The 27374-nt window shown below is 32.7% G+C and overlaps 1 protein-coding gene across 1 annotated transcript; it reads left to right on the forward strand.

Annotated features, from left to right (window-relative positions):
• The first annotated feature begins 1902 nt into the window (after positions 1–1902).
• LOC130656583 (DNA polymerase alpha subunit B-like) lies at positions 1903–27123 on the forward strand. Its single transcript, XM_057459472.1, has 18 exons — positions 1903–2154; positions 10118–10245; positions 10969–11066; positions 11628–11694; positions 14135–14253; positions 16214–16407; positions 16980–17068; positions 17143–17298; positions 17716–17778; positions 18066–18120; positions 18504–18628; positions 18946–18984; positions 19355–19428; positions 19530–19626; positions 22065–22165; positions 22373–22429; positions 25805–25931; positions 26052–27123. The coding sequence occupies exons 1-18, from the start codon at positions 2064–2066 to the stop codon at positions 26205–26207; spliced, it is 1836 nt and encodes a 611-aa protein (XP_057315455.1). The 5' UTR covers positions 1903–2063; the 3' UTR covers positions 26208–27123.
• The last annotated feature ends 251 nt before the right edge of the window (positions 27124–27374 follow it).

Here is a 27374-nt window from a genome sequence, read left to right on the forward strand (position 1 = left end):
CCATTATATCTGCTTAAGCGTTTGTCGAGGACATATGATCTTATACATTACTTTGATCACCATTTCAACCTCTACACATTACAGGCAATGGATAAACTAAATTTCGCCATTTTTGTATATGCACTGCTGACGTTAACAGAACATCTAAAACAACCTATTTTCCTATTGTCCTTCGGGCCTCGACTAGTATATAATAATATGAAGTGTCTGTGACAGACATAGTGAACGTGTTTACCTTGAAGTCGCCGAAATTTCTTTGCAGTCGTCGAAAAAAGTATGTCTTATTTGTTAACTGCCTAGATGTTACAGCACGACGTCAATGCATTTAGACTGGTGTCAATTCAATAAATAAGAATGGTAACGTTTAAATGGGAGGCAAACAAAAAACTATATTGTGGCAGCTAGAAGATAAACTTTAAGCGAGAGAAAGAAAATTATATTTCATAACTATGCAAAATCTTTATGGCTGTACAGGATGAAAATAAAACAAGTAGGTTTTGGATGTACTTACCAGTAAACATCAAAAATAAGTTCTTTTACTTAAGATAACAAAAAATATTTTACGTACTATAATAATAAAAGCATTTTATAACCTTTGTTTAAACTTCAATAAATATCTATTATAACTGACAACAATATTTTTTTCATTTTTATAGTCCCTTTTCCACAAAATACTACCAGCTTCGAACGATGAATTTTGTTGTGATGAGATGGCACCAAATTTGAATAAATATACAGACCGGAAACATTCAACAACAAATCGAAAGCGCAATATGTTGGCTTTTTGTAATTTTTACCACCCTGCAAATATTTTCAAACATTCTTAGTCTTTTTTTAGGATGTTTTTTGTTATGATGGCTAAAACGTGTAAATTGATTTTTTTATAAAACTGACTATTCCAGTCGGTCTGGTCTTTAAAATCAACACAATCATCATAAGCTTTTATTTCGCAGCCGTGCCGTGCACAGTTCGCCTCTCCTTTAAAGCTAAATAACTTGGAAACGGGTAGAAATAACTGACGTCATCTCCTGCATGGGTAACTAGGGACCATCTGGGACCAAATTTAGGCCAAATTTCCAAAGCTGGCTCGACCCACCCGTTTTGAATCCAACAGGTTGATGACTTCAACAAAAGCATTTAAACCTCAATGTCTCTTTAACCGTTCTTGTGACTGCGCTCTTTGCCATTGTTCTCCTGCCTAAGTGGATTTCCACATCTTTATCAACTAGTCTTATATAATAATAGGAAGTGTCTATAACAGGCATAGTGGATGTCTTTATTTTTCTTTGAAGTCTCCGAAAAAGTTATGTCTAAAATGTTAAATATGTCGAGGTTACGGCACGACGTTAATAACATTAACATAACGTCAGATGGCTTAATTTTGAATTAATGAAGTTATTGCAATGCACATAAAACTTTGAAGGCAAATAACTTGGAAGCAAGGTGGTGACGTCAGTTATTTTTCACCGCGCCCACCTTGTATCAAATTGGGTAACTTCCCCAAACTTGGGTTCCAAATCCATTTCGGAATGAGCGGGTTGATGACGTGATCAAAAATCCTTTAAACCTCAATTATCTCCGCAACCGTTCCTCAAAGGTACACGGTCCTTTTACATTTCTTGGTCAGCGTTTAAAGGCATATAGAATGAAAGGCAAAAGGTAAACAAATTTACGAAAATTCTTTTTGTGTATTGACGGGGCCTGGCAGACGTCATCAAAATTCAAGGTTTGGTTCTCGTTTCTATAGTACTCTTGACATGACTAAGTAGATTTTTTCACGGGCCTTGTATCGAATAGTTAAATTAATGTTATTGAGGTTGCGATGTTTAATTTTTTGATTAGCATTTAAGACATGATTCTTCGGTGATTTCAGAGAATAATGAACACATCCACTATGCTTGTCTTTTATCTCATTCACCTTGGAGTCAACAGGTTTAGGTGCAGTGTTTTTTTGAGCAAGCGAGACTATGTACAGAGCGCGGGAAATAACGTTGTTCCATCAACATCCTATCCAAATCTTGACTTTCGTCAGTGTCAATGATCAGTGAATACAGAATTAAACCATGGGAGATGTTGATTTAGAACAAAGTTTAATCTCAGAGTTTGGGGAGTTTGGTATAGATATTGATGGGAATCTTGATGTCTTAGAAAAGTGTAAGTTTAGCTAGCTAGCTAGCTATATTTTTCTTCTCTCGTCTCCTGTTCATTGCACAGTTCGGGGGAGATAACACTAAAAGGGAAACGGTTTCCCATGTTGTATAGCTAGGGAAATTCCCATGTCATATAGGGAAAGGGTTTCCCATTAGGAAACCGTTTCCTAAACTAATTTTTTTCATTTTAATTTGGGTTTCCCTGTTGGGAAACTGTTACCGTAACCATTCTCAAGACAATTTTACGGAATTGCGGAAAGAAGCTATCGTAATTTTTTTTTCCTTTGAGGAAAATTTGCAGGAAAATATTCCCTTTCTAGTGTTTTAAAATTTGTAGTGTGCTTAACCGCTCTTGCGCAGATTCCTTTCTCTTTTGGTGGTTTCCTGATTGGGAAACCATTCTGTATTTCCCACCTGTTTAGGGTAATGGTTACCCAAATTGGAAACCATGGAGTTTCCCAAATGGGAAACTGTTTCCCAGAACGTAGATACTAAAAGCAGGAACCAGCAGTAACCAACAGTTTCTAGCAGTATTTTAAAGTAACCACCAGAGAACCACCAGTATTATGAAGTAACCAGCTTTTTTTTAAGTAACCACAAGAGAACCAGCAGTTATTATGGAATTATATACTCCAGATAAGGCAGCAACAGTGGTGCAAAGGTGTTGTGATTTTTATGCTCAACACTTGACCATAAACTACCAAATATGATAAATAAAAGGGCACCTAGTGCCCAGGGCTTTTTTCTGATACTTTATGCTCTTGCTAACTAGCTACTTTCAAGTTGTTTTCACGAGGTCCAATAAATGCATTCTGTGAGGATTAATTTTCGAAAATATGAATAAAATTCACGGAATTCGCGATAATTAACCAACTTAAGTTATTTATTTATTTATTTCACCTAAGGGATCGTCCACAAATTTTGTCTAAATTCGGCTTATTTTAAATCGTCTTAAAAATTTGTTTTGTTCGTCTTAACTCTTTCATACGAGACGTTTTTTGTGATAACATTGTAGTGTCTTAACCATCTTAATTCAACTCATATCGTCTCCTGATAGTCACAAATTTGTCTCTAAATATCATATTTTAAAAACAAATTAGTCTACGAATCGTCTTATTTTGTCTATGAATTTTCTTAATTTGGCTCAAATCCTCCCAATTCGTCTCCGCTATAATAAATTCGTCTTAAAAGTTCAAAAATATTTTCGAACACTTCCGTAGCGTGAGTCTAACACGAAACTTTAAAAATCTTGCCCAGGAGACCCAGCGTGATTTTCTTCCGTGAAAAAGAAATTATTCGGCTGCTGATTAACTTAAGCTACGTTGATTGTACTCATTCGATTGTATTATAAAACAAATCGCCTATTGAATTGACGTAATTGAAGGCTAAAGAAAAAAATTTTATGCATTTGATTTTTTTTTGTGGTAGTTTACAAAAAAATGATTCAAATCTTAGTCCATGGGCACTAGGCTGCTCAACTGAGTGTCTAAACAAGCGGCTATCTAATTTTTTCTCGTTAGTTTTTTTGTCTGAAATCATTTTACATAATGCAACTGCACGTCACGTTTCTGTCACATAAAATTGTTAATATTTTTTTGTATAAGTATAATTATACATTAAGTTAATATAACAGTGCAAGTTGACAAAAATAAGCAAAAATAATTTTTTTTGTAATTTTCAGAAGCAATACCGCAACAAACTTCAATTGCTATTATTTACTTCTTATGCTCATAACCGCATATGCGAAGAGAAAAGGTAAAATAGAATAGAGCCAGGCCTAGTCAGGAGACGCGTGCGCACACGCCCACACATGCGCAAAGAAGTTTACGCCAGCGATTTATCGCTCACGTAAGAGACTATTTATCAGAATTTTCTAGAGATCCTACGATATATTTTTCACATTTTAAGAGAATCTACTAAATAAGCGCCACCAAAAACACAAAGCTTATGAAGAACGATTGTGTTATTATGAAGAACATGAGGTAAAGAGAACATTAAGGTCGGCTCCTTTTCTTCATGCTGTCGCTCTTATGCTCGGCTGGTGCATTACACTGAGACTCGAACGAAAGACGGAAGACCATTTGGAACCATGCCACAAGTCAGTCCGACCTTTATCGTCACAGAGAATACTGCGAGAAGAGTGCGCACCCATGCAAGTTAAATATAACCAGAACATTGGAGAGGTTAGGTGTCCTGTACCGTAATACAGCTTTCGCACGAATGTTCTCATGATGTATACCAAAGAAAAAACATGTTAATAAAGTCTTAAAAATATAGCAAATCTGCCAACACATCATCGCGTTCAACTTTGCACTTGTGGTTAATACGTTTTACAAAATTCATTTTTATTTGGTTTTGTTTTAAGGCTGGCATTCCTGCATCTGCAGAAAGAAATTTTTTTTGTAACGGTGACTGAAAAAAAAATTTCATCCCGCTATGTTACTGACCCGGTCAGGCGAGGGCAAACACAAATATTTCGATTCGTAATAATAATCGAAAAAATTGTATATTGTAATAAAAAGAAGTCCAGAAGTTCTTTCCACACGAAACAGCAGGCAATAAGTCAGCCCTGCCCTCGGTTTTGTGAGAAGAGATGTTCTGCGAAGACTCTAGCAATTGAGTCTCCTTTACAGTTTTGCTTCATGTTAAACTGTGCCGGTGACAAGCATTTTCGAAGCATGTCACTGGCGACTTCTGCGATATAGAACCTAATGATGCCCTAACCTAATAAGTTCATCTAGAAACATAAAAAACCAGTTGGCAGTGAACTATTAACCTAACGAAGTTTACCATCCAGAAGGTATGTTAATAAGACTGCACTCCATTTTCATTTATCATCGTCTTAGGAGATCAGTGCATCAACTTTATGAGAGGTCTAGCCCTAATAAAAGGTGAATGACGAAAGATATTCCCAGCTGAACAATTTCACTACAAAATAATATTGCCGACACAATGCCGACGCAAATCAGTTGAAATGAATCTGACGTTGTTTTATTGCCGACGTAAAAAAATTCTAATTTTCAGGGCTCTTGATCAAGTATTTTTGTTGATATTTTTGATCAGCGACGACTGGATTATTTTTAGTTTTATTTCACAGATCAAGCATGTGCATGTCGTAACTTTTTGTTTCATTGACCACTCATGCAAACTAATTTGCACAAGCTTTTGTGATCGCACGTGGATCGCAGATTAATTTACGTGAGCGATTTAGCGCTCGCTGGGGTAAATTGCCTGAGAGCAATGAGGTTTTTCGAATATTTGTGTGTTGTTGGTAAAAAAACAACAAATCTTTTAAAGATTTTGCATCATTAAATTTACGCATCAATTTTGCATTTTTTTTTGCATCATTTTGCATCATTAAATTTACGATTAAAAAAAATATATAGTTTTATAATTATATTTTTTCTCATGACTACGGAAAAATCACAAGATAAATTGGGCAATATATTTTTTGTTTTCCAGATTGTTGCTGAAAATTTTACGACGAGATAAAAATAAATATTTAACGTTTTGTAAAATTTTGTTGATGTAATCAGTCTTGGTCATGCACACACGCTATGTGAAATTCAGGCGTGCTCTTTATCACACGCGAAGCAGAACTGAGCTATTTTAGAGTAATCCCTTACCCAAGCTTTACCCAATACATAATTGTTCTTCCGTGTTAAAATGTATCTCTAAAATGTATTTCTATTAAGGGATCGTCTCAAAATGTTTGTATGTTTTTTTTCGTATACTTATACGAACGCTACGAAGTACTTCGTTTCATGAAACGAATGTCATACGAAGTGCTTCGTTTAAAATAAAAAATGTAAACGAAGTTTATACGAACTTTTTTTAATATATGATACGAACTTAAACGAAGTTTTTTTATCGTACAAAATGAAATAATACGAACAAAGTAAATTGCTATACGATCTTGAAACAAACTTCAAAAGTACCGGCGTAATTGCGCATAATTATTTCAATACGAAACCAGAAACAAAAGAATTAAACGATTTTTTTTAAAGACGAAAAGAAATGATACACACTTTAAATGAAACCAGAAATAAAAGAAGTAAAATATACAAGGTTCATAGGTTCAATCTACACAATCTATGGCGATCTTTTCGCTTTATACGATCATGTTTTCATGATTTTTAAATGATCTACGGCGATCTTTTAGTTTTCTACGATCCCGTTTTCATGATTTTTAAACGATCTACGATGATCTTTCAGTTTTCGACGATCCTGTTTTCATGATTTTTAAACAATCTACCGCAATGTTTTTGCTTTCTATGATGCCGTGGAGATGATCCCTAAAGACCTTAGATAATAAATCTAATTAAAATAAACGAAGTTCGTATAACGAAACGAACTTCAAATTGTTGAAAAAATTTCAATATAAAATAAATATAAAATATAAAAGTCCAATTATAATAAACGAACTTCGTATAAGCAAATTTTTATACGAACTTCTTTAAAAATGATACGAACTACATACTAACTTTATTTTAAATGATACGAACTTTATACGAACTTGTAATTTTGATGATACGAAAAAGTTCGTATTAAAAATAAAGTGATCAAAAGATTTAATAAATCGATACAAATTTTTTTATACAAATTATACGAACTACGTACGAACATTTTGAGGCAGTCCCTAAATACCCACCTTCATTAAAATTGCTGACGTGAGATACGTTTCAAATGTTTTGCGTCTGCATTGCGTCGACAATATTTTTTTGTTTTTTAGCTGGCAAAAAATTTCGTCATTAACCTTGTTTTGATCTCCTTAAGACTATGACAAATGGAAATAAAGTACAAGTCATATTGACCTACCTCTCCGATGGTGTACTTCTTAAGTTAGTAGTTCTGTCCCAACTAGCTCTCAATGTTTTAAGGTAAACTGATTAGGAAGTAAGTTGTACACATGCTATTTACGAACTGAAGGTCAGGGCATCATTAAGTTGATATCGCAGAAGTTGCCGGTGACAAGCTTCGAAAATGCTTGTCACAGGCACAGTTCAATGCAAAGCAAAACGGTACAGGAGACTCCGTTGTTAGAGTCTTCGCAGAACATCTCTTCTCACAAAACCGAGGGCAGGGCTGACTTATTGCCTGCTGTGCCGTGTGGGAGACAGAACTTCTGGACTTTTTTTTAAGGTGACAGTATACCTTTATTGTATCAAAAAATGGGGGTTTTTTTATTAGCCATTTGTACTAAAGAAACGACGATCTTCCCAATAGTGAAACTATTTATTTTTTGAAGGGGAATATTGACTTTATCCAAATAACTAACTTTTTTTTCTGATCGGTCTTTCAGACCTTAAATGAATAAGAGTTAAGAGTGAATGTTTTAACACTTATGATCCTCTTGGGTATAACTTTTAAAAATAAATTATATTTCCTTTCCGAAAAGAAATGACCATCTGAAAAAAAGCATTTTCATTTTGTGTATGTATGCAATCCTGTTCTGTTTCTGCAAGTCACAGAAAAATGTTAAACGACTTAGAAAGTTGTATTTCTATGGTATTCTCAGTCATGTCTTCGCGAATAATAAAATTTAAAAAGACAACCTTCTGAATATTCATCGCCTCGGAAGTGTAAAAGTATCACCATCATTATGAGTATGCTTGAAAGGTGTGATATTTTAAAAAATCTTTGAAACACTTTTTCGTAGTGTTGTTTTTTTCGTATACCATCTATTACATTTCAAATCTCTTTTACAAACTACAGAAGATCTACAAGGGAGAGTGCTACTGTGCTGTAGGCAATGTGTTTATCTAAAAGCGATTTTTTTTTATTTTCGAAGAATCAACGATTCTCTAGATATTACATTTTAAAGATCAAATTATAAGTTAAAAAATGTCTTTTTTAGAAAAAGTAAAATAAATCAAAAATGGGGACTTATGGAAAATAATTATTATTAAATAGAATCGTGTAATTATTATTAAATAATTACACGATTCTATAAAACATCGAATGAGATTTGGAAACGAAGTAGTTTTGTAAATGAAGTAACAACTTTTTTGAAGGCAGGGTGTGTTTCAAAAATGTCTCTGTACTTTTCACAAGTAAAAAAGTTTCAAATACCACTTGAAAGAGCTTTTTGGTGATGTATGAATGAATAAACTTTGATTAACTATCGCTGAAACAATCGCGATTTAAAAAACCATGCTCAAAAGGTATACCGTCACCTTAATACGATATACAATTTTTTTGGTTATTACTAAACATATTTGATTCCAATTGGTCTTCCATCTTTCGTTCGAGTCTCAGTGTAATGCACCAGCCAAGCATAAGAGTATCAGCATGAAGGAAAGGGGCCGACTTTAATGTTCTCTACTATACCTTACGTTCTTCACAATAACACCATTCATTTAAAGGGATCCCGAGGTACTTTTACAAGCTGGACTTACCTGAAGGATTTTCATAAGTTATTCCCAATGACATATTCACTTTTTGTTAAAAGTTCATGTAACCCCAGATTTTTTGATTTCGTTTTTTAAATATTTGTTTTTCTTGCCGCCTTGATGGCCGCTTCGATCTTCTTGTTCGTTAAATATTTAGACTAGCTCCAGTCTTTTTTAGTGGCATGTGACCCTATTACGTAGTATTTCAGTAGCGCTCACAAATTAATGACTTTCACTCGCTATAATTAATGACTTTCATAGCCAAAAACAATTAATATACTGTGGCAACAAAATTAAAAAACCAATGTACTTTCCACATCGATCCTTGTACGAATGGTTTGTTTTTGTTTAAAAAAAATAATTCAACACAATATTCTAGTCGTCTAAGCAATAAAACAAAAAAATAAGACATTAGCAGCAGGTGTGTGCATGATTTCTTTTATTTCAAATTTAAAAGAATTTATTTCAACAAACAGGTTGTAAAAATTACTGATCCGTAACCTGTCGACCTAGGTGGGGTATGATGCTCAAGTGAGTTTTCCCAACCTTGTTCTTAACAATCCTTGAGGACGAGGTTGCCTAAGTTACTCCGTAGATGGATATATTTTTTATTAAAAAATATTAAAAAATTAATAGAAAAGAATACTACTTTAATTTATCCCACGATACAGAGAGTATCGTGGGATAAATTTTGTTTTGTTTTGTGTTTAAACCAAAGGTACTATTTAACATGTGATCGCAACAGCAGTCTCAAGTACCGCCATCTTGAATGTTTATCTTTAGTTAAATTCTTGCTTCAATTTTTTAGGTTTACACATGGACTTCACTCAATAGAACCTATTCCCAGCCCTCTGAATTAATGAAAATGTTTGACAACAAAAATTTGCCACCGTTAAGTCAGCTTCGATGGCAAAATAAAAATCATGACGGCAAAATTTTTCCGTCGTGAAAGATTTTAACGACGGCAAAACTAACTAATTAAATTTATTGGGTAGACTGGACATGTCCGTAGCTTGTTTCGAACTTTCGTCGGACAAAACATCCGATAGATCTTCGTCTTGGTTGGACCCCCCACTTTCAGATCTCAGAATTATTGAATTGTCCTGGTTCTTTTAATCCACAAGCAAGCCTATTCATAGCCAACCTGATCATCCTAGCTAATTCACTGACTCCTGACTTGTTAAAAGAACTAAGTAGACACGAATCTCTTTTGCCTGGCCCCTTCGTCTTTGGTAACCAGGTTTTACACAAGAAATCCAGCCATGCGGTTCTTAACTAATGCGGAGGTGAACGCCAACAGAGCACAGATGAAGCAAGTCCGCAAAACTGCACTTACACGAGGAACAAACATTTTATCATGGATTTATTTGTAGATAATTTCTTCATTTTTCATGTTCTTTTAGTATCTCTCTTAAACACTATTGTTGCAACTCGCAGAGCTTCCTGTTTAAGTTGCAAAACCTGTTTTACCAATCATTTTAGTGACATTTGGAATTTCTTTTGAAACCTTCATTTTAGATACGTATAAGAGTACATACTTTTTCATTTTTTACCGTATTTATGTTTTAATTTCAGTGTGTGATCTTTGCAAAAAACATAATCTTCAATGTGATGAAATTGTTGCAAGTTGGGTGAACTTCTCATATAAGGGGACATCATCACTGGATATAAGTTCAGAGGCACTAGATGAATTTGAAAAAAAGGTAATGTGTCATTTACTATAAACTACATGCTTTTTCTTATAAACAACCTCATTTTTTATTTCAACCTCATGATAATATTTTAATATCAGCCTGATCTAATTTACAGATTGCATGTTGAATTATTCAGGTTTAAGCCTCAGTTGTTTATCTCTCCATATTCTTAGCCATGCTTAGCAAGACTTTGACCTAAATCACAGCCTTGTTTGCTTGTAAAAATGCCTATTATAGTAGTTTCCACTATATATTAAGATATGCTGCATCAAAACAAAAGTTTTGTGTGTGATAAAAGCGAGTTAACACCAGTTTCAAATTCCCTACCTAATTATCTACATTATTTGCATCTAGAAAGCCTTAAATCCAATGTTAAAGACTAAGGCTTTTTCATTAACAATATTTGCAGTGACAAAAGTCTAATGTTGTCATTCAACAATTAAAAGGCCTTAAAGTCCATTTTCCACCAAGGAAACCCTGATTGAGTTACGTGTATTTTTACTTTACTATATAATGTTAAATGCTTTAAGTCCTATTTGAATCATGTTTCCCTAAGACCCCTTAAAAATGTTTTAAAATATTTACAAAATATCAAACCAGACTGTAATCACTAACCAGGTTTGTGCTTACAGTCCATAACTCAGGACTGCTTAAATATTTTATAAGGTTGAAAAAACTAAGGTTCTTTTATTTTGAGATAATGATATTGATGTACATACAATTAATTTTCAGGAAATAAACAATAAACATAATATGAAGACTCCAACATCAAGAAAGTCAAACACTCCCTACCGACCAAAAACGTATGATATAAACACAATTGGTCATGTGTATCTTTTTTTAGTTACCTTTCCATTTTTTTTGTGCATGTTTACATGTGCAGCAACAGGCTCCTGCAGTCACACTTTGCATAATCGCCAAATTTGTAAGTACAGCCTTTCTAATTCATGATGGCACCTAGCCATTGCTGACATAGCGTTTCACATTGGCAATTCATTAAGCAAAGGCTAAAGTTAAAAAATTATTCTTTTGGTAATTTCTTTTTCTGCACCTGCCAAAGTTAATTCGATTGGTGATGTTTGTTTTCTAACATAGCACAAAAACGTTTATTAGCCAAGTAGATTGTTATTTCTATTCTGGGTTTGGTTGCACGATGGAAATTCACTTCATAAGTTTAAGTATAAATATAAAGTAATAATTGCTTAGTGTCATTTTGAAAATTTTTTTGGAATTAAATTTGTAAAAAGAAATTGTAAAAATTTTTCTACATTTTTTTTTCTCATTAAATTCCAGAAATTATAGTTTATCAAATAAAATTTGCAGCCCTTAAAATTAGAATTTTTTTACGTCGGCAATAAAATGTGCAATTGTTTTTGCTTAATTTTTAAAAGTAATATAAAAGATAGACAGGACGAGGAGGATATGCTTGGCAGTTATGCTACGACACCACAAGGAAAGGTATGTGATGTTTTGTTCACCATATGCACTATAGTCTCATGATATAAGTGATTTAGGGTGATCAACCACAGCTAGGGGTTTGAAGGGTCCTCCCCTTAATCCTGTTAAATGTAGCAGATATCTTAATATAATATGAAAGTCCCCCAATAGCCTGTAACTTCATTGTTAAATGAAATATAACATCATTGTAGAATAACATGTTACATTATTGTGGAATTAGATTTAAATCTTTTTTCTGTCTGTTTCTTTACATGCGTACAACAAAACGACAGAAAAGTATGCACTGTAAATCTTTATTAAGTGTCCCTGTGATTGAATGCTCAGTCTGGATTTCATAACATGTAGGTTTTAGTTTAATATATCAATTTTCTATGATGTATGTTTGTCTGCTGGAAGAATTGGGAATTAAATACTGTAATTAAAATGGTAGAAATAAACAAAAAAATGTTCTATCTTTTATTCTCTCAAGTTTGTATTCATTTTTTGTTTATACTACCTTATATTCTAAAAAGTACCTGTTTTTGAAATCCTAAATAACTTACTAAATAACAATATGTGCCTAGCCTAAATTGCTGCCTCGCTTAACTAAATGCTCAAACTAGATGCTCAAAAATAAAAAAAAGCACCTGAGTGGAGATTTCAGTTAACTCAATGAGTTCTGAGCTAAAAATAGAATATAGAAATATGATTTTATAAAATAATGGGAGCCAAGTTATTCAAAAGCCAGTTATAATTTCTGTAGAGGTTATGAAATTTCCTGTCACAAAATGATACAATCAAAGTTGATCCTAGATTGTTTGGCTAGGCAATAAAATTTTTACCAGATAAAATTTTGTCAATTAGAATGGGTAACTTACCGCAGTTTAACTACTATAAAAAGGGTGTGCACTCTTGTTAGTTTTAGCAAGAACTAAACTGGAAACAATGCGTTTCGGGTATCGACACCCATTATCAAGACATAACTAATGATTTACAATTTTAATAATTATATATGTAAGAACTGCAATAAAGCTGGAAGAATATATTAATTTAAAATTTAGTCGAATAACAAAATGGGCATAGAATGTGGGCATAGAATGAGGTATTATGAATAATGAGCAGGCTCTCTTTCAATTTGAGGGTCAAAAGATTTATTCTGTAAGCCAAAACTTGATGAAAAAGTGACCAACTCAAACAAATACAATAACAGTAATTGATTAAGGTATAAATCATATTGAACTTATACATTTCATGGATTATGTTTGTCAAAGTGTGTGTAAACACCACTGAATGTGGCTTTTCTACAAACCAAAGTGATGAATTTATTTTCTTTACTGGTAATGTTGATATCTAGAAATCACAAATTAATATTGTTTCGGATTCAAGAGAAAATGATATAGAAGGCATCTATTCATATATGAATGAAACAGTTGTAAATGATCAGGTGATTGAAACAAAGCAAAAATATCATTGACATAACGTCATAATATAGCAGCTTAAATTCGTCAGGACAATTATCAAGCCATTATTTCTCATACTAGCACAAAAACGCATTATCCAAAGTTGGACCCAAAGGAGATTCCATGGCTACACCATCTACCTGTTGGTAAAGTTTCTTGTTGAAAATAAAATGTTCACTAAAGGTTCCCCTCTGTTAGAAATGTCAGGAATTTTGAAGATATAGGCAAAATGTCAGAAAAATATGAGGGAAATTTGTCAGGGAAATTATTTTTTTTTTTTATTTAATTGTTATTTCTTTTTCTTATTTTTTGCACTTTTAATGTTATTGGTGGACAGTGCATTTTCCAAATAATAATCTCCATCAAAAAATTATAGGAAACTGCTGGCAATATAATTCACAAGGTTATAATGCCCTTAAATTATTAGAATTGAAATTAGCAGGTTGTATTTCCCAATATGCAAATTGAAATGCTGTCTTCATTTAATCCCGTTTTTTGATCATCTGTATCATGTTTCTATAATGGCAGTTGCAACAAAATAATCCATTAGAACAGTGCTCCCATACCAACTTTATATTTCTAATTCGAATCCTCATTATGTTCTGTTTCTCAGGCAGTGCAAATATATTAGAATTTGGAACACAAAAAAAGTAGATTATGTAGAGTTATTACTATTTGGAACTTTCATCTTAAAACCTCTAAATTTTAGTTATTTCCATTTTCCACTATTACTTATCTGTAGCAAAGTTTAGATTTGCTGACACAAGCAAATTCAATGATCACTGGGTGTTTAGGGAAAGGCACCAACCTGAATATTAATAGCTGTTGTTGAGATTCCAATTTATCTGCAGTCATATGTTATATGTTTTAGTCTGCTAAGAATTCCTGCAATTAGGCTATAACTTCATTGTTTTATATGATAGTAATCACATTTCAGTGTGGACCATTGATTAACTGGTTAAACTGTCAATTTTTATGGAGTTAGTAATTTTTGTTTTTAGGCTTCAATAAAGAAACGTTTAAAAGAAACACCAGAGGATCGAGTTCCTAATAAACGGATTGCAAGCATGAATTCTACTCCTATAACTTCTTTTTCACCTGCATCAATATCACCATCAATGTATGTCTATAATAAACATCACATTTTGTTTAAAACATGTTTCAGAGTTAACTGTACATATCTACTTTAATGACGTCTAGAAGGTTTAAAATCTCACCCTCAGCCAAAACCTGTGACCTGTTCATAGAAACACTAAAACTAAGACCCTGGGTTTTCTCTCCCATACGTAAAAAAACACTGAAAATTAATTTGCTTCCTACACTGCTTCAGCAAACTGTTAGTCATTGTAATTGTTAGGCCTTGCTTACAAAATTCGAGTTGTTTTGGTACACAGTTTTTGTACATCTTTTATGTTGGATGGATTGGTCATATCTCCATATGTACCAAATAATAAAGATGTAACATTAGGATTCACATTTTAAGAAAAATGAGTCTTAGTAAATGTGTTCAGCGATAAGTTTAAATAGTAAACTATCAAATAAGCTTTTTTCTAAAACAGTTTTTTCTTTAATACTGTTACACCCAGAGTACAAAGGAATATGTGAAAATCAATTGTGACTTATTCAGGGAAGCGCTTTATTTATAAGATACTTTTAAAGTTATTTCTGTATCTAAAGGGATTCAAAATATTCAGTGTATTCATTATTTCTCAAAAATGATGTTTTTTTCTTCAAAATTATTTATTGAATATAAAAGCAAATTAAATTGTCTATAGGATAATATAAATATGGAATTTAATTTTTTTTCCAGGTAACCATAAATCCACATCTTTGTTTTTCACTAAAACATCCGAAACTCCCCTCCGTTTTATTTTTTTCTGCGTCGAATTTATCAATCTCTTTAGCATAACCATAGCAACGGTACCATGTCACATTTTTTCAAAAAAAGTGCGTTGCTCGTTTTTTATTTAAAAATTTGTGAAAAAATGGATTTTTGCTCGCCCTTTTGCGTTTTAACCTGTCTCTTTCTTTAAATAACCAAAATGTACTTAAATTGTGACAAGTCATTTGCAACAGGTATCGATGAGCACATGTGCAAAGTTTTGCTGAGTTTCTCCTTCATGGAGGGGAGTTTCGGACATTTTAAGTCATGTATACATCGTGAAAAACGAACATCCAAAATTCCTCCTAAAAGAGTTTTTCCCAACCTGACCTGTACAACAATAGCCTATTCAAAGATGTGCAGAAGGTGTTATAAGCGAACTACTGACAACTCATTAAATATTTAATCTCTGTTAAAAGAAAAATGTTTGAAGTTTGCCGACCAAAAGTAGTAAATCCTTTTTTATCCTACTTCCAATCAACATTTTTGAAAAATAAATATAGAAAAAACTTATAGAATGCTCAAAGTGAGACTCACACATATTTCTTTGTTCGCTTTTCAAAAGAAACTGTGTTTGAGGTTTGCCGGCCAAAAGTAGTAAATCCTTTTTTATTTTACTTCCAATCAACATTTTTGAAAAATACATATAGAAGTTGGTATAGAATATCAAACTCCACATATTTTTGAAAAAAAAAATTTTGTAAAAAAATTATATTTATATCATTACAGTATCCTTAAGCGAAAAATGAATAAAAAAAAAGAAATTAAAAAAAATAACAAGAAACCTTTTAGTCTTTAACAATAAAAGAGTATGATAATAATAAAGATGTTTGTATAAATTATACATCACATCAAACAGTCATTCCTCTAAACATAGAAGGGTTTTATTCTAACATAGCATGGTAAAACTAGCAGTAGAAATGTGCAGGTGTAGAGGGACAGATGTATTAGGCTGTTTGACTTTAAATAAGTTAGAGATTAGCAATGCACTTACACCTAATCATCAAGATATAGAAAACATGATCTAATCAGTAGATAAGTTGTTATATATAAAAGACTTAAAAAGTCGATGGATTCTGTTAAGAATAAAGTATAATTAAGATGTAAAACGAAAGTGATGTTTTGTTCTTCAGTTTTTTTAAATAATGTATATGCAGGGAAGTAACTACTATTTATGTACACTGTTTGTGCTTTTAAGAAATACACCATCCTTAAAATACGAATCACGCATTGGAAAAGGAGACGTAGTTGCAAGTTATGGCATTTCGGAGAAAACAAATATTAACTGGAAGGGATGTGCAAAAAAGATTACTATAAAAAATTACAACGACGATTGTAATGTCAAGAAAACTTATCAACACATGTTTCAAAAGTTGCAAGAAAAGGCTGATGGTAAGTATAAGTAAGGCCTAAACGAATTTTTTCATTATTTCTATAAAACAATTTACTAAACAACATAATTTGTCAAGCATTCATTACAGCAGAGTGGCCACTCCTAATATCTCCGAAATTGCCTAAACAAATGAAAACCCTGCTAAAATTCTCCTTCGTAACCTGAAGTTTGGATCAAAAATATTGATTCCTCTTAAAATCTACAAAAATTGTTTATGGTGATATCCATTATTTTTTATTAGTAACCTTTTTATGTTTTACTGCGTGTTATGTGACCAAAATTGAGCATTTGTTTCTCTTGCATCAGGACTGATGAATTATGTCTTCATTACTGCAGTTTTTCAAGCCTTCATTTTAAAAAAATTGAAGGCTTGATTATCAGTATCTCCTCATTTCCCCTCAAAATTTGGCAAAATCTGCAATAATATAGAATGATTTTTAATGTTATTTAGTGTTTTCTCCTTAAATTTGACCCAAAACTTCCTACATACTGTTAAAACCTCCTGAAATTTTAAAGTTTTAAATCTTTGGCCACCCTGTGTATACACATGTTCATCTTTGTGTTGTCATAGTTTTAAACGAAATCATCAACATCTTGTCCAATCAAATGAAACAGAATCTACTATTAGATGAATTTGAAAGTGCTGGCATTAAGTGTTTGGTATGTTTGTTTTATTGTTATTTTTTGACTCGTTAAACACATAATTTAGGGAGATTAGTGATTTTTTATTTCAGGAAGATGTTTACTATAGTGGACGTATCTGCTGTGATTCTGTTGGAAGAATCAACTCCAAGTCTATTGTTTTGGAAGGTTCAAAGGAGACATCCGGTGGCCTAAGGATCCCCATCGATTTAAGTCGAGTCAAAAATTATTCCCTATTTCCTGGACAGGTTTGTTCCATTATTTTTACTAGTGGTATTGCTGTTGTGATGACTAAAGAACATACACTACTCACGTTTTGTACTTTTATTTATTTATTGTGTGTGTTTTCTTTGGTTTAGGTATTTGATAATTAACACAGACTCTAGCCTGGATGCCGTCATTAAGAAAACTTTATAATCTCCTTAAAATAGAATATTTTTGACGTTCTTATATTTTTAATTGTTGTTAAGTCTAAAACAGACTGGTTTTGATGTTAGGAAATTAAACAACTCGCTATTTCATAATTAATGTGACAATATGTTTTTATTAGTCGTATACGGTTTACTTGGTTTTACAATTTCTTATGCAAAATCAAGATTTGCAAGTAATTTTATTGAATTATGCTTCATGACTAGGTTGTTGCAAGTTCTTAAACTTTGTTTCAGATAGTGGCTCTGCAAGGCAAGAATCAAACAGGGGAGAGAATATTTCCATCAACTATCTACACAGTAAGTGTATACCAATTCAAAAATTTTCCAACACTTTTCCAATGTACCTTCCAATTTTAATCTATTTGTAAATGTCAATTGAAAAATTTGATTTGGTTTTCTTTTCTACAACAGGTTTTTAAGTTTGGAAAGGTGCAAAATTCCAGATAGTATAAAGTTTTCTAAACATGTAAAATTAGATAGAGTAAATGTTTTCAAGTTTTCCATAAAGTTTTTAGAATCTAAAGCCTGTGTGAACATGCCAGTCAGCATTACAAATAACAAATTTCTTTTCTTTCTGCGTTTAGGGTGATCGACTGCCATATTTTTCTGCGACTAAAAAAGAGCTACAAATTGATGAAGGTATTTTGTCATTATAGGTAGCTAGAAAAACCCCGTAGTATGCGCAAGAAAAACATTCGTGTTATGGGAACACGAAAAAGTGCTGAATTTAAGGACGGGCGAATATGGACGGCAGAAAAATTCCTGTGGATTTTTAACAGTTTACCAACTAGTCTGCATTGTCTGTTCAAAAAGACTGTGCGTAGTTTTATTCTGGACTCCTGCAGAGCATTTCATTATGTGCTGACAAACAAAGCAAAGTGGATTTTTTAATAGCTTTACTAAGACTACAATATAAACAATAAACGTCTGTGAGTAAAATGTTAGCTGCGACTAACGGCAAACAAGTTTCTGTAGATTTTCCACAGGCTAGTGTTAAATAATGCAAATGCTTTTGTGTTCAGGCCAGTTCACTGTATTTGTAACATCTGGCCCATATGCTACTTGTGACGAAAATACCTTATCATACACACCACTCGACGATCTTCTGAATACAGTGGAAACTGAAGCTCCAGATGTCTTAATAATGGTAATTTTAAAAACTCCTTTTTGCGTAATTGCATTACCATAGTACTTTTTAAAGACCGACAACCGGTGACAAAAAATTGGCACAACAGCAGTTTTGATCATTTTAGTTAAAGAGCATTGATTCGTCAATACTTTGCAGAACTGCAGCTTTTATATATACGTGTGTATACTAACCAATGCGTTAGTCCCACTTTTTAACATGGAGTTCTGGAATAAACCTCGTCAGGTCCCACGAAGTTTTGAAATGTCGCAAAAGTAATTACGTTGACGTCATTTTGTTTTTTCCATTAAAATGTTTAACTGCCCTTACTGCTTTAGCTTGGACCATTTGTGGACAGCAAACAACCGAAGATTGAGGTAAAGTTTGATATACAAATAATGACTGTTGTACTCTCTGAATTTTCCTCCCTGTAATTACCGCTCAGATAACTTTTGTTGCTAACATATTGCTGTAATGAGAAACAGCCTTGCAATACAAATTTCATTATTTTTAGTTATTGAATAAAATTTTGATGGTGTCACCAACCTAATTATTTTTGGCCAAGCCAACAAAACTTAGAATGTCTACAAGATTTTCTAAGTAGTTTTCTTTAAGACCTCCTCTATATTTTATGATGACAGTGCTTTCCTCTGAATACTTCAGGTCTAAGACACTTATAGATAGTTAACATGTTGACTTATTTTTGGACTCAATTATGTTAAACTATATTTTATTTTTATTTTTTAGAAAGGAGATGTTGATGAGTCATTTGAAGAATTATATGAACACTGTCGCGACAAGGTCGCTGCCAGTGTTAAAAAGTAAGAATTGTAATAGAGTTCCTAACATTAAAAAAAAATTAAAAAGCTGACATGTTTGTCCCTGTAGAAAACGAACTTTGATAGATGTTTTTTTATTTTAGTTTAAAAACAAAGGTTGTGTTTCTCCCATCGCAACGTGATGTTTTCCACGAGTTTGTTTACCCACAGCCTCCATTTGAAAATGATCCAAACAAAAGGGTGGGTAAACATGTTATTTAATTCTTTGGTTGAACGTACCTAACAACTTGTCTGATACAATGCCAGCTAAACTCGCCACCCACTGTCACAAGAAATAAGACTTAGTATTAATTTTTTGATGTAATACCAGCTAAATCCCTTTAGCCTTCGTTTCTGACTGTTTTATCGAGCAAAGCGAACTTCTATTATTTTCTTCTATTTCATTTGATTTTACTTTTTAACGCGGAGCAGAAACAGGTCCCTATGTGTGCAAGTGAAAAATTTACATCATGCTCCATGACGAATATGGAGAGAACTTTTATCTGCTATAGTAAACAGTTTAAGCAATATTTTAAAGAAGTTCGTCGAAAAAATGGCAATCTCGCTCCCAGAGCTTCTTTTTTTACTTTTTAATATATCTGTGCTGGTTCGGCACTAGCCACATATTAGATTGCGAAAAATGAGCCCTTGAAAAAGATATTTACAATACGCATTCGTTTTCGTTTTTCTGTATGTTTAACAAAAAATATAAGATAATCGGAGAAGGAGAATAAAAAACTGGCTAAGTTATGATGCATTGATTTCAAACACGTGCGTAGTGAAAAAACTTATTTTCATACAAAGCAGAAATAAAGGTTACCTTAGAAATGTTACCTGTACGCTCATAGAGCATTCTGGCTATTGGCCTGCATTGCAGCGTCTTCAAATTTGATGAATCGAACAAAGCTGCGATGAATCAGAACAAAGCAAACGTTAACGGACAACATAGTTTTTCTGGAGCTTTTTTCTTGTTCTTTTAATTTCGTCACAAACCGAACTGTGCCTGCTTCTAATTCCTCAGAACTTCACATTATTAACACAGTAAAAACCACATTGTTTTTTACGGTTTAAATATTTTCTTCTCCGAGTTAACTTATGAAGAAACAGACTTAACATACAAAAAGACGTCCTAGACTTTTTACAGTAACAAATTCAAACTTTCTCTTCCAACATCTAATGTTGCGGTTTTAAAACTTTGCAAGAACTTTTTATGTTTCCAAACGACGGCCAACGTCTTGTTCAGGTTCCGCAATTTGTAAAATAGATACAAACGTACGTATCAGAGCATAATCAAATCTCAAATCATTTATCAAGCTGTAGATCAAGTTAAAGCTATCTTTCCCTGCTTGTGTCTTAAGTAGAAAATTTTAGCCAACGGTTGCCTCTACCAAAAGACTGATATCAAACTTTATTCGAACTACTAACCTTATTTAACATTCATTTTTTCCAATCATTTGTTGTTTTTGTGACGTATTGAATGTTATTGCCTAACACCTACTTAACTTACACAACTCGTATGAACAACGATAAAACGTTTTCAGTTTGTTTTTTCACAGTGTATTCGAATGAGACAGATTTCTTCAAAATAGCTAGCTCGTTCCAAGAAGAATGTAGAGGAAGCAGGAAAAAAAATTAGGATAACCGGGACTAAGGGGTTATACTTATCAGTTAAAAAATGACAAATTTCATCAAAATTTTTTTCAAATTTGATTTTTCCTGCTTTATAGTAAAAAAGTAGAAAAAAATAATACGTGCTTAAGGTGGCAGTAACCCTTTTAAAAATCGGAAATTTTTTCTTACATAATTAGTTACGAAAGATTGTTTGTAGACTATATATTCATTTTTTTTCTGTTATAACACTTGTCACGATTTTATGACGAAAATACTATTATCTTTCACCAAAATATTTAGCCTCAACAATTTCTCTTTAAAGTAAAACCATGAATAATTTATTAGTTCTGCCGAATATAGTTTAAGTCTACGCGCTTGCGAAATTGTACAGAAAGAAATGACGTAATTATAAAGAAAAACGTTAATAACAACAAAGATGGCGCATTATGTAGAAACTTAAGAGGATCTTCATTATGCTACACTGCACGAGTTTTTTTCAGACATGCTTGGTGAACCATGCAGTCATGATACGGTGTGCGGAAATCTTTTTATTTGTAATATTTTTCTTTTAACAGTGTTCGATGCAGCAGGGGATGCTAACAAAGAATCTTTTGAAAAAAACAAAAGGCTATTGTTAAAGTAATAATAATGAACAAAAAAAATCCGCACACCGTTTTAACAGGGTTAACCCAAGGTTCCTTTAAAACCAAAAGCTGATGAAAAATAACGAGATTGTAAAAAGTTGGAGCTCTGAGAAGCTGATTTTTTTCTTGCTTATGATACATTTTTAAATAGAGATTTCTGCTGACTCAGCAATTTTAGTGTTAAGTTAAAATCATTTTATTATGAATTAAGGCCTACATTTTTAGGAAATAATAAAAAAAAATAGTATAAATAAAACGCTGAGTAAATAATTCAGCTATTTGGACAGCTAAAAAAGTGTTACTGCCACCTTAAATGCCAAATTGACTGCGCTTCCCTTCGCAAAAAACCTTAGATGATCAATTTGGCTGTATTTTCTTTTTTAGATAATGATGATGGCAGATCCTTGCACGATCATGATTAATGATGTATGTTTCGGACTCACTTCAACTGATATTTTGTTTCATCTTGGTGCAGAGGAGGTCAGGTATGTGTGACCACTTAAATGCAATTAACTTTTTAAAAGGTAAGCAAAAAACAGCCCAAACTTCTAACTTTTAATGCCTTTTACCTGGCAAAATTTGCTAATGTGTGTCTGTTTTAAAGATATTGAGCAGTCTTTATGGTTTAAAAAAAAAAAGAGTTGACATTGCCATTGTTGGCGTGTTAAGTAATCTAAAAAATATTTTTTTAGCTCTGTTCGTTCAGACCGTCTGGGAAGGCTTGCTAATCATCTTTTGATGCAGCAATGGTAATTCCTTATTACTTAAATTATTTTTTTTTTGATATTTCTTTAATATCGTTTCGAATTTTTATTAGACTAGGGGTTGTGACACCATAATGAGATGATGGGTATTGACTACAACCCCCCAATGACCAGATGTCATTTTTTCAAAGTATTATGGCAATATTAATTAATGCAATTTTAACTTAAATTGCTGTTTCGTGAGGGATGGACAAATTAAGATTCAACAATATCGAAAGAAATTAGCCATCGTGGCACTTAACTCGATAAATATTTCTTGCATGGCATTGTTTCGAGATAGTTAATTTTTTTTGTCAGGCATAATGAAACTTTCGTGATTGATTTCTGTGATGGACGGAAAAAATCAAACAATAATTAAAATTTTCTTGTAAAACCCAAAATAACAACTTATAAAATTAGTTTTTTAAAATTCTTACGAAATTTCTGTTAACATTTAATAGTATCAATGCATATAATTGCTTTTTTACTACTCTTCATGTTTGTCTGCCCGTCACAAAATTTTCCTACGCCGCACTCACAACTAGTTTACACTCACAACTAGTTTTCAAAAAATTGCATAATACCTGATATGTGTTAGGGTTTTATTTCATTAAATTGAGTTATTGGAAACCCCTATACAAATTTGATAACTAGAATTTTGACTATGCTTCACTATGCTGTTAACCTAACCCCTGCTGTATATACTCGAAAGTTGACACGATAAGCAGTAGTCCCAGGTTCACAATTCGACCAGCTACTACTAATATTAGTAGACATGCTTACAAAGTTTAGTAAATCTTTTTTTGTTGGTCAACAAAAATTCATTCCTGTTACACATTTATCATGTGTTTTAAGTGTTAAAGGGGCACTCCAGTAAAAAAAAATATTTGAAAAAAATGTTATTTTGGTTAACCAATCATAATTATGTCAAAATAAACCTTTTACAATCGTTTAAAGTCTTTCTTTATACCTTAATCGAGTCGGTAACCATCTTCAATTTCAAATAAATTTGTAAGGTCGCGTAGAGTCAAGAGGACTAGGTCCGAATAGATGAGCATACGTCACATCGTGCAGAAAGACGGGAGCTCAGCAGCACGAAGATTATAATTTAGAAAACTTAGAATCGGATAATTCTCTTCATGAAAAAGACTTTACAAAGCTACTGCCATGCGACTTCGAACCTCTTGTGTGTCACAAGGGAGAAATTAATAATGATGCAAACTGACGAGGTGTCTTTTACTGACTCAAAGTAACGTTCTTAGAAAAATATTTTCTTTTTAAAGAAATAAAAAATATATTTAATCGCTTTTTTTTAACATTCTTTTCGTCAAAAAACTTTAATCATTTGCTTCAGTAAAAAAACTTTCTTACTTACAAGCAAATTTATTTTTATTTCACAGTTCAGCAATATCATTTCTCCGCACGTTTTTTTTTTGCGCACAAATGCAAACAAATTTTATGTAACGTTGAAACTTTCTCCGTGATGGAGGACCATTAAAATGCGTGATCGAAAGATCGAACAATGTTCTTATCGTGATAAGGTATTAATATTGTATAAATAAAAATCATTCTTATGATTATAAATATAGGTCATAAATGCGTTGTAGATGCTACTGATTTATAAGTGGTTGTTTTGACAAAGCTGAAACTGCATTATCAGCATTACATGCAGCCTTAAGGAGTAACAAAGATTGAAGACAATGGGCACATTTACCCCCTGGCAGGTCCTTCCATCAAAAAAGTTTCGTTACTTGAGCGTTACGAAAGATGCAGGTGTAACTAAAAAACCTTTTTGTCTGTGTTTGTATTGGAAATTGGTATAGTCATGTGTTTTTATTTTATATAATGTACAAAACGTTTTTTGGTTGTGTTCTGTGGATACAAGTACAAAAAATGAAATAAGAAGAAACGAGAAACTTTGACCGCGTTCACTAGATAAAATGGGATTCTGTGAAAACTGACTTCTTTACACTTCTCTGATCGATTGGTACATCGAAACGCAGAGCAACTTACCATTTTTTAAAGATTTAAACATAAATCACATACAAAAAGCAATTTAAATGTAAGCTATAGGTCTTAACATGAACGTTCTCTGCGCTCGCTTAAACTTTCTGCACGATGTGATGTTATTATTTTTAATCGGGCCCAGTCCTACATGAAATCGCGCCTGTCTGTTTGTGAAGTAAGTTTTGATTTCTTATGCTTTTCTGAGTACGTATTAAAGAAAAAAGAAAAAAGTGATTTATACTGCAGTTCCCCTTTATCCACACTTGTTCGAGCTTCTATCTTGGCTGATTTTAGTATTTGATTTATTCTCTTGAACTTATATTGCTAATCCTTCTCTATTCCAAACAAATGTTTCGGGTTAAACTGTGTTTTAACAGTAGGACTCTTTCAGAGCAAATGTATTGGTTGACTTGGTCCAACGACAGTGGCTGTAGATTGTTCAGTTTCAACATTTTTTCATGGCAGTATCAACCATCTTTGTGTGTTATTCTCAGATACTCGTAGCGGTAGTATTTAATCCGAAATGATGTTACTTGCTGTAGCATGTCTTCTAGTTTTTCAATGAAAAGACTGCCAACTACTTGCGTACAGTACATTTGATATTAACGCCTTTGGATGATAATCACAGCATTTCTTATGTTCATATAACCTGTCATGTTTTTTTTTTCCTACTTTTTTATTGATTAAAACATTTAAGTTCTTTAAAACTAACGAAGATGCAATTTTTTACAACATTTTGGAGTGTTTTACTAAGCAGTACCCTGCTTTTAGAAAGTGATTCCTAATGGTAGTGTAAATTTACGCAAAATGTGTGATCTAGATATATGCCGTTCCGAGATGTTCATTTACACAAACAGTTTTTGACCTCCTTAGCAATTTAGGCTGCAAACTGCTATAAATATTTTTTCATTTGATCATTTAAAAATTCTTTTATTTCGCGAAAAGTTAAGTGAAAAATATTAAAATTTCAGAAGCACTTATTAAAAATTTCCTGATCGCTAATTCTCTTCGTGCGTTACTCCGTATTATGCATGCTTTAACTTCTACACGAGTTTGTTCTTTGTGTTGTCTCTATTATTACCCGTTTATACCTACTGCGCATACTCAGCCGTCTAAATATTATATTCGTATTACCCGTTTATACCTACTGCGCATACTCAGCCGTCTAATATTATATTCGTATTACCCGTTTATACCTACTGCGCATACTCAGCAGTCTAAATATTATTTTTTGCGCCTACTTTTTTTAGCGCCTCTGCGCTAAGAAAAGTCACAGTTTTAGAAATTAGTCAACCTGTCAGTGTGTATCTACTTCCAGTGTGGGGCTATTTATTTCTTATAGTTATTGATGCGTATCTATTTCTATGACACTAGCTATTATCCACTGCACCCTACTTCAGAAGATGTCAACTTGGATTACGAACGTTTTGAAAGCCATTGTTTTATGCCAGTGACACCGGATGTTTTGATCGTACCTTCCGATTTGAGGTACTTTATGAAGGTGAGGGAAAGTAACCTATTTTATGCCGCCCTGAATCAATCAGGAAAGGGCAATCACAACTTCAGCTTTCGTTGGAAATGCCGCACATTTGAGATAACATTAATTTTATTTTAATTGCAGGATATTGATGGCTGCTTCTGTGTTAACCCGGGGCGTTTAGTCAAAGGTCAGACTGGCGGTACCTACTTAAAAATGCTGGTTAAACCAAGGAAGCCACAAAACGCTGATAAATCATCTGTGGTTGTGCATAGCATAGCGCAAATTGTTAAACTGTAACTTATTACGAAGCAATTCTTAACATAGTAAACACTATACAATCTTTCTTTCATAGTAATGCTTTCTTAAATAGCTATTTCTAGTAGTTTGGGACAGAGTTGAGACAGTAGCGATGTTATACTTTGACTTTTTAATTTTAAATATGCGAATGTTGGTATGCAGTAGTCGAAAAGTGGAATATTCTGCACCAAGGCTGCGAAAAAGTAAAATAATGGCCTGTTTTTTCCAAAAGCTTTATGGCTTAAAAAATTTCTCTGTGCAGTAAAAATAGTTGGTTTTCCAGTTCTCAGTGTTCATGTATCACGAATGAACAAATAATGGAAGCATTACACACACAAACTATCAGTGATATAACATGTAATTTTGTAAATATTTATTGAGAACTTAAAATACTTTTTTCTAGTCAAAATATCACCACAACCGTGATCAGCTCCTAAAAATATAAGTCCAAATAAAGTAGAGTACAATTTGACTGTAAGCTGCAACTACTGTAAGTAGCCTCTCTTTTGTATATCGCATGTTGTGTGTCTTGCACAACTATGAAATTGACAGACATCACCTGCTAAACATTTTGCGCTGAGACAGACAAAATGTGTGTTCTTACTATAGAGAATTGTAATCCTATCCGTTGTACTGTATCAGTAAATAATGGATTCAGTGGAATCTTAATACAGCCATTATCAATTAAGTTAAATATCAACTTATAATTATTTCCGTTAGGTATTAATCATATCGATATATTAACTGACGATAAATATTTTTAATAATTATAAGACATGTGTAATCTTGTAATTGTGTATATACGTGTCAGTGATTTTGGAAAGATATGTAATTTTATCTTGTTTACTTTAAAGGAAAACTAACGAAAAAATCACATATATTATGTCAAAAAACATTTTTACATATCACGAAACAACATTCTTTTTGTCTAAATTTCAGTTTTCAAAAAGCGATAATTTCATCAGCGGTCGCCGCCATTTCGGAACAAAATCCAACTTTGTTTGTACATACCTTAAGTGCATAAATTTTGGCAAGGATTAAATTAAATACCCGCCAAAATTTTGATAACTGACTATTCGCCAAATTAAATACTCGCCAAATTTAACATAATTTGCCCTTCACCAAGTTAATCCTCGTCGAATTTAAAAAATAAAAATACGTTTTTTT

This window comes from Hydractinia symbiolongicarpus, chromosome 9 (assembly GCF_029227915.1).
Source record: "Hydractinia symbiolongicarpus strain clone_291-10 chromosome 9, HSymV2.1, whole genome shotgun sequence".
Lineage (NCBI taxonomy): Eukaryota > Metazoa > Cnidaria > Hydrozoa > Anthoathecata > Hydractiniidae > Hydractinia > Hydractinia symbiolongicarpus.

Excerpts from the sequence above, each read along its gene's own strand:
- LOC130656583 (XM_057459472.1), top strand. The coding sequence starts at position 2,064 with ATGGGAGATGTTGATTTAGAACAAAGTTTAATCTCAGAGTTTGGGGAG. Across the intron at positions 18,121-18,503 it reads AGAGCTACAAATTGATGAAG|GCCAGTTCACTGTATTTGTA; the intron begins GTATTTTGTCAT and ends TTTTGTGTTCAG. Across the intron at positions 18,629-18,945 it reads CTCCAGATGTCTTAATAATG|CTTGGACCATTTGTGGACAG; the intron begins GTAATTTTAAAA and ends TTACTGCTTTAG.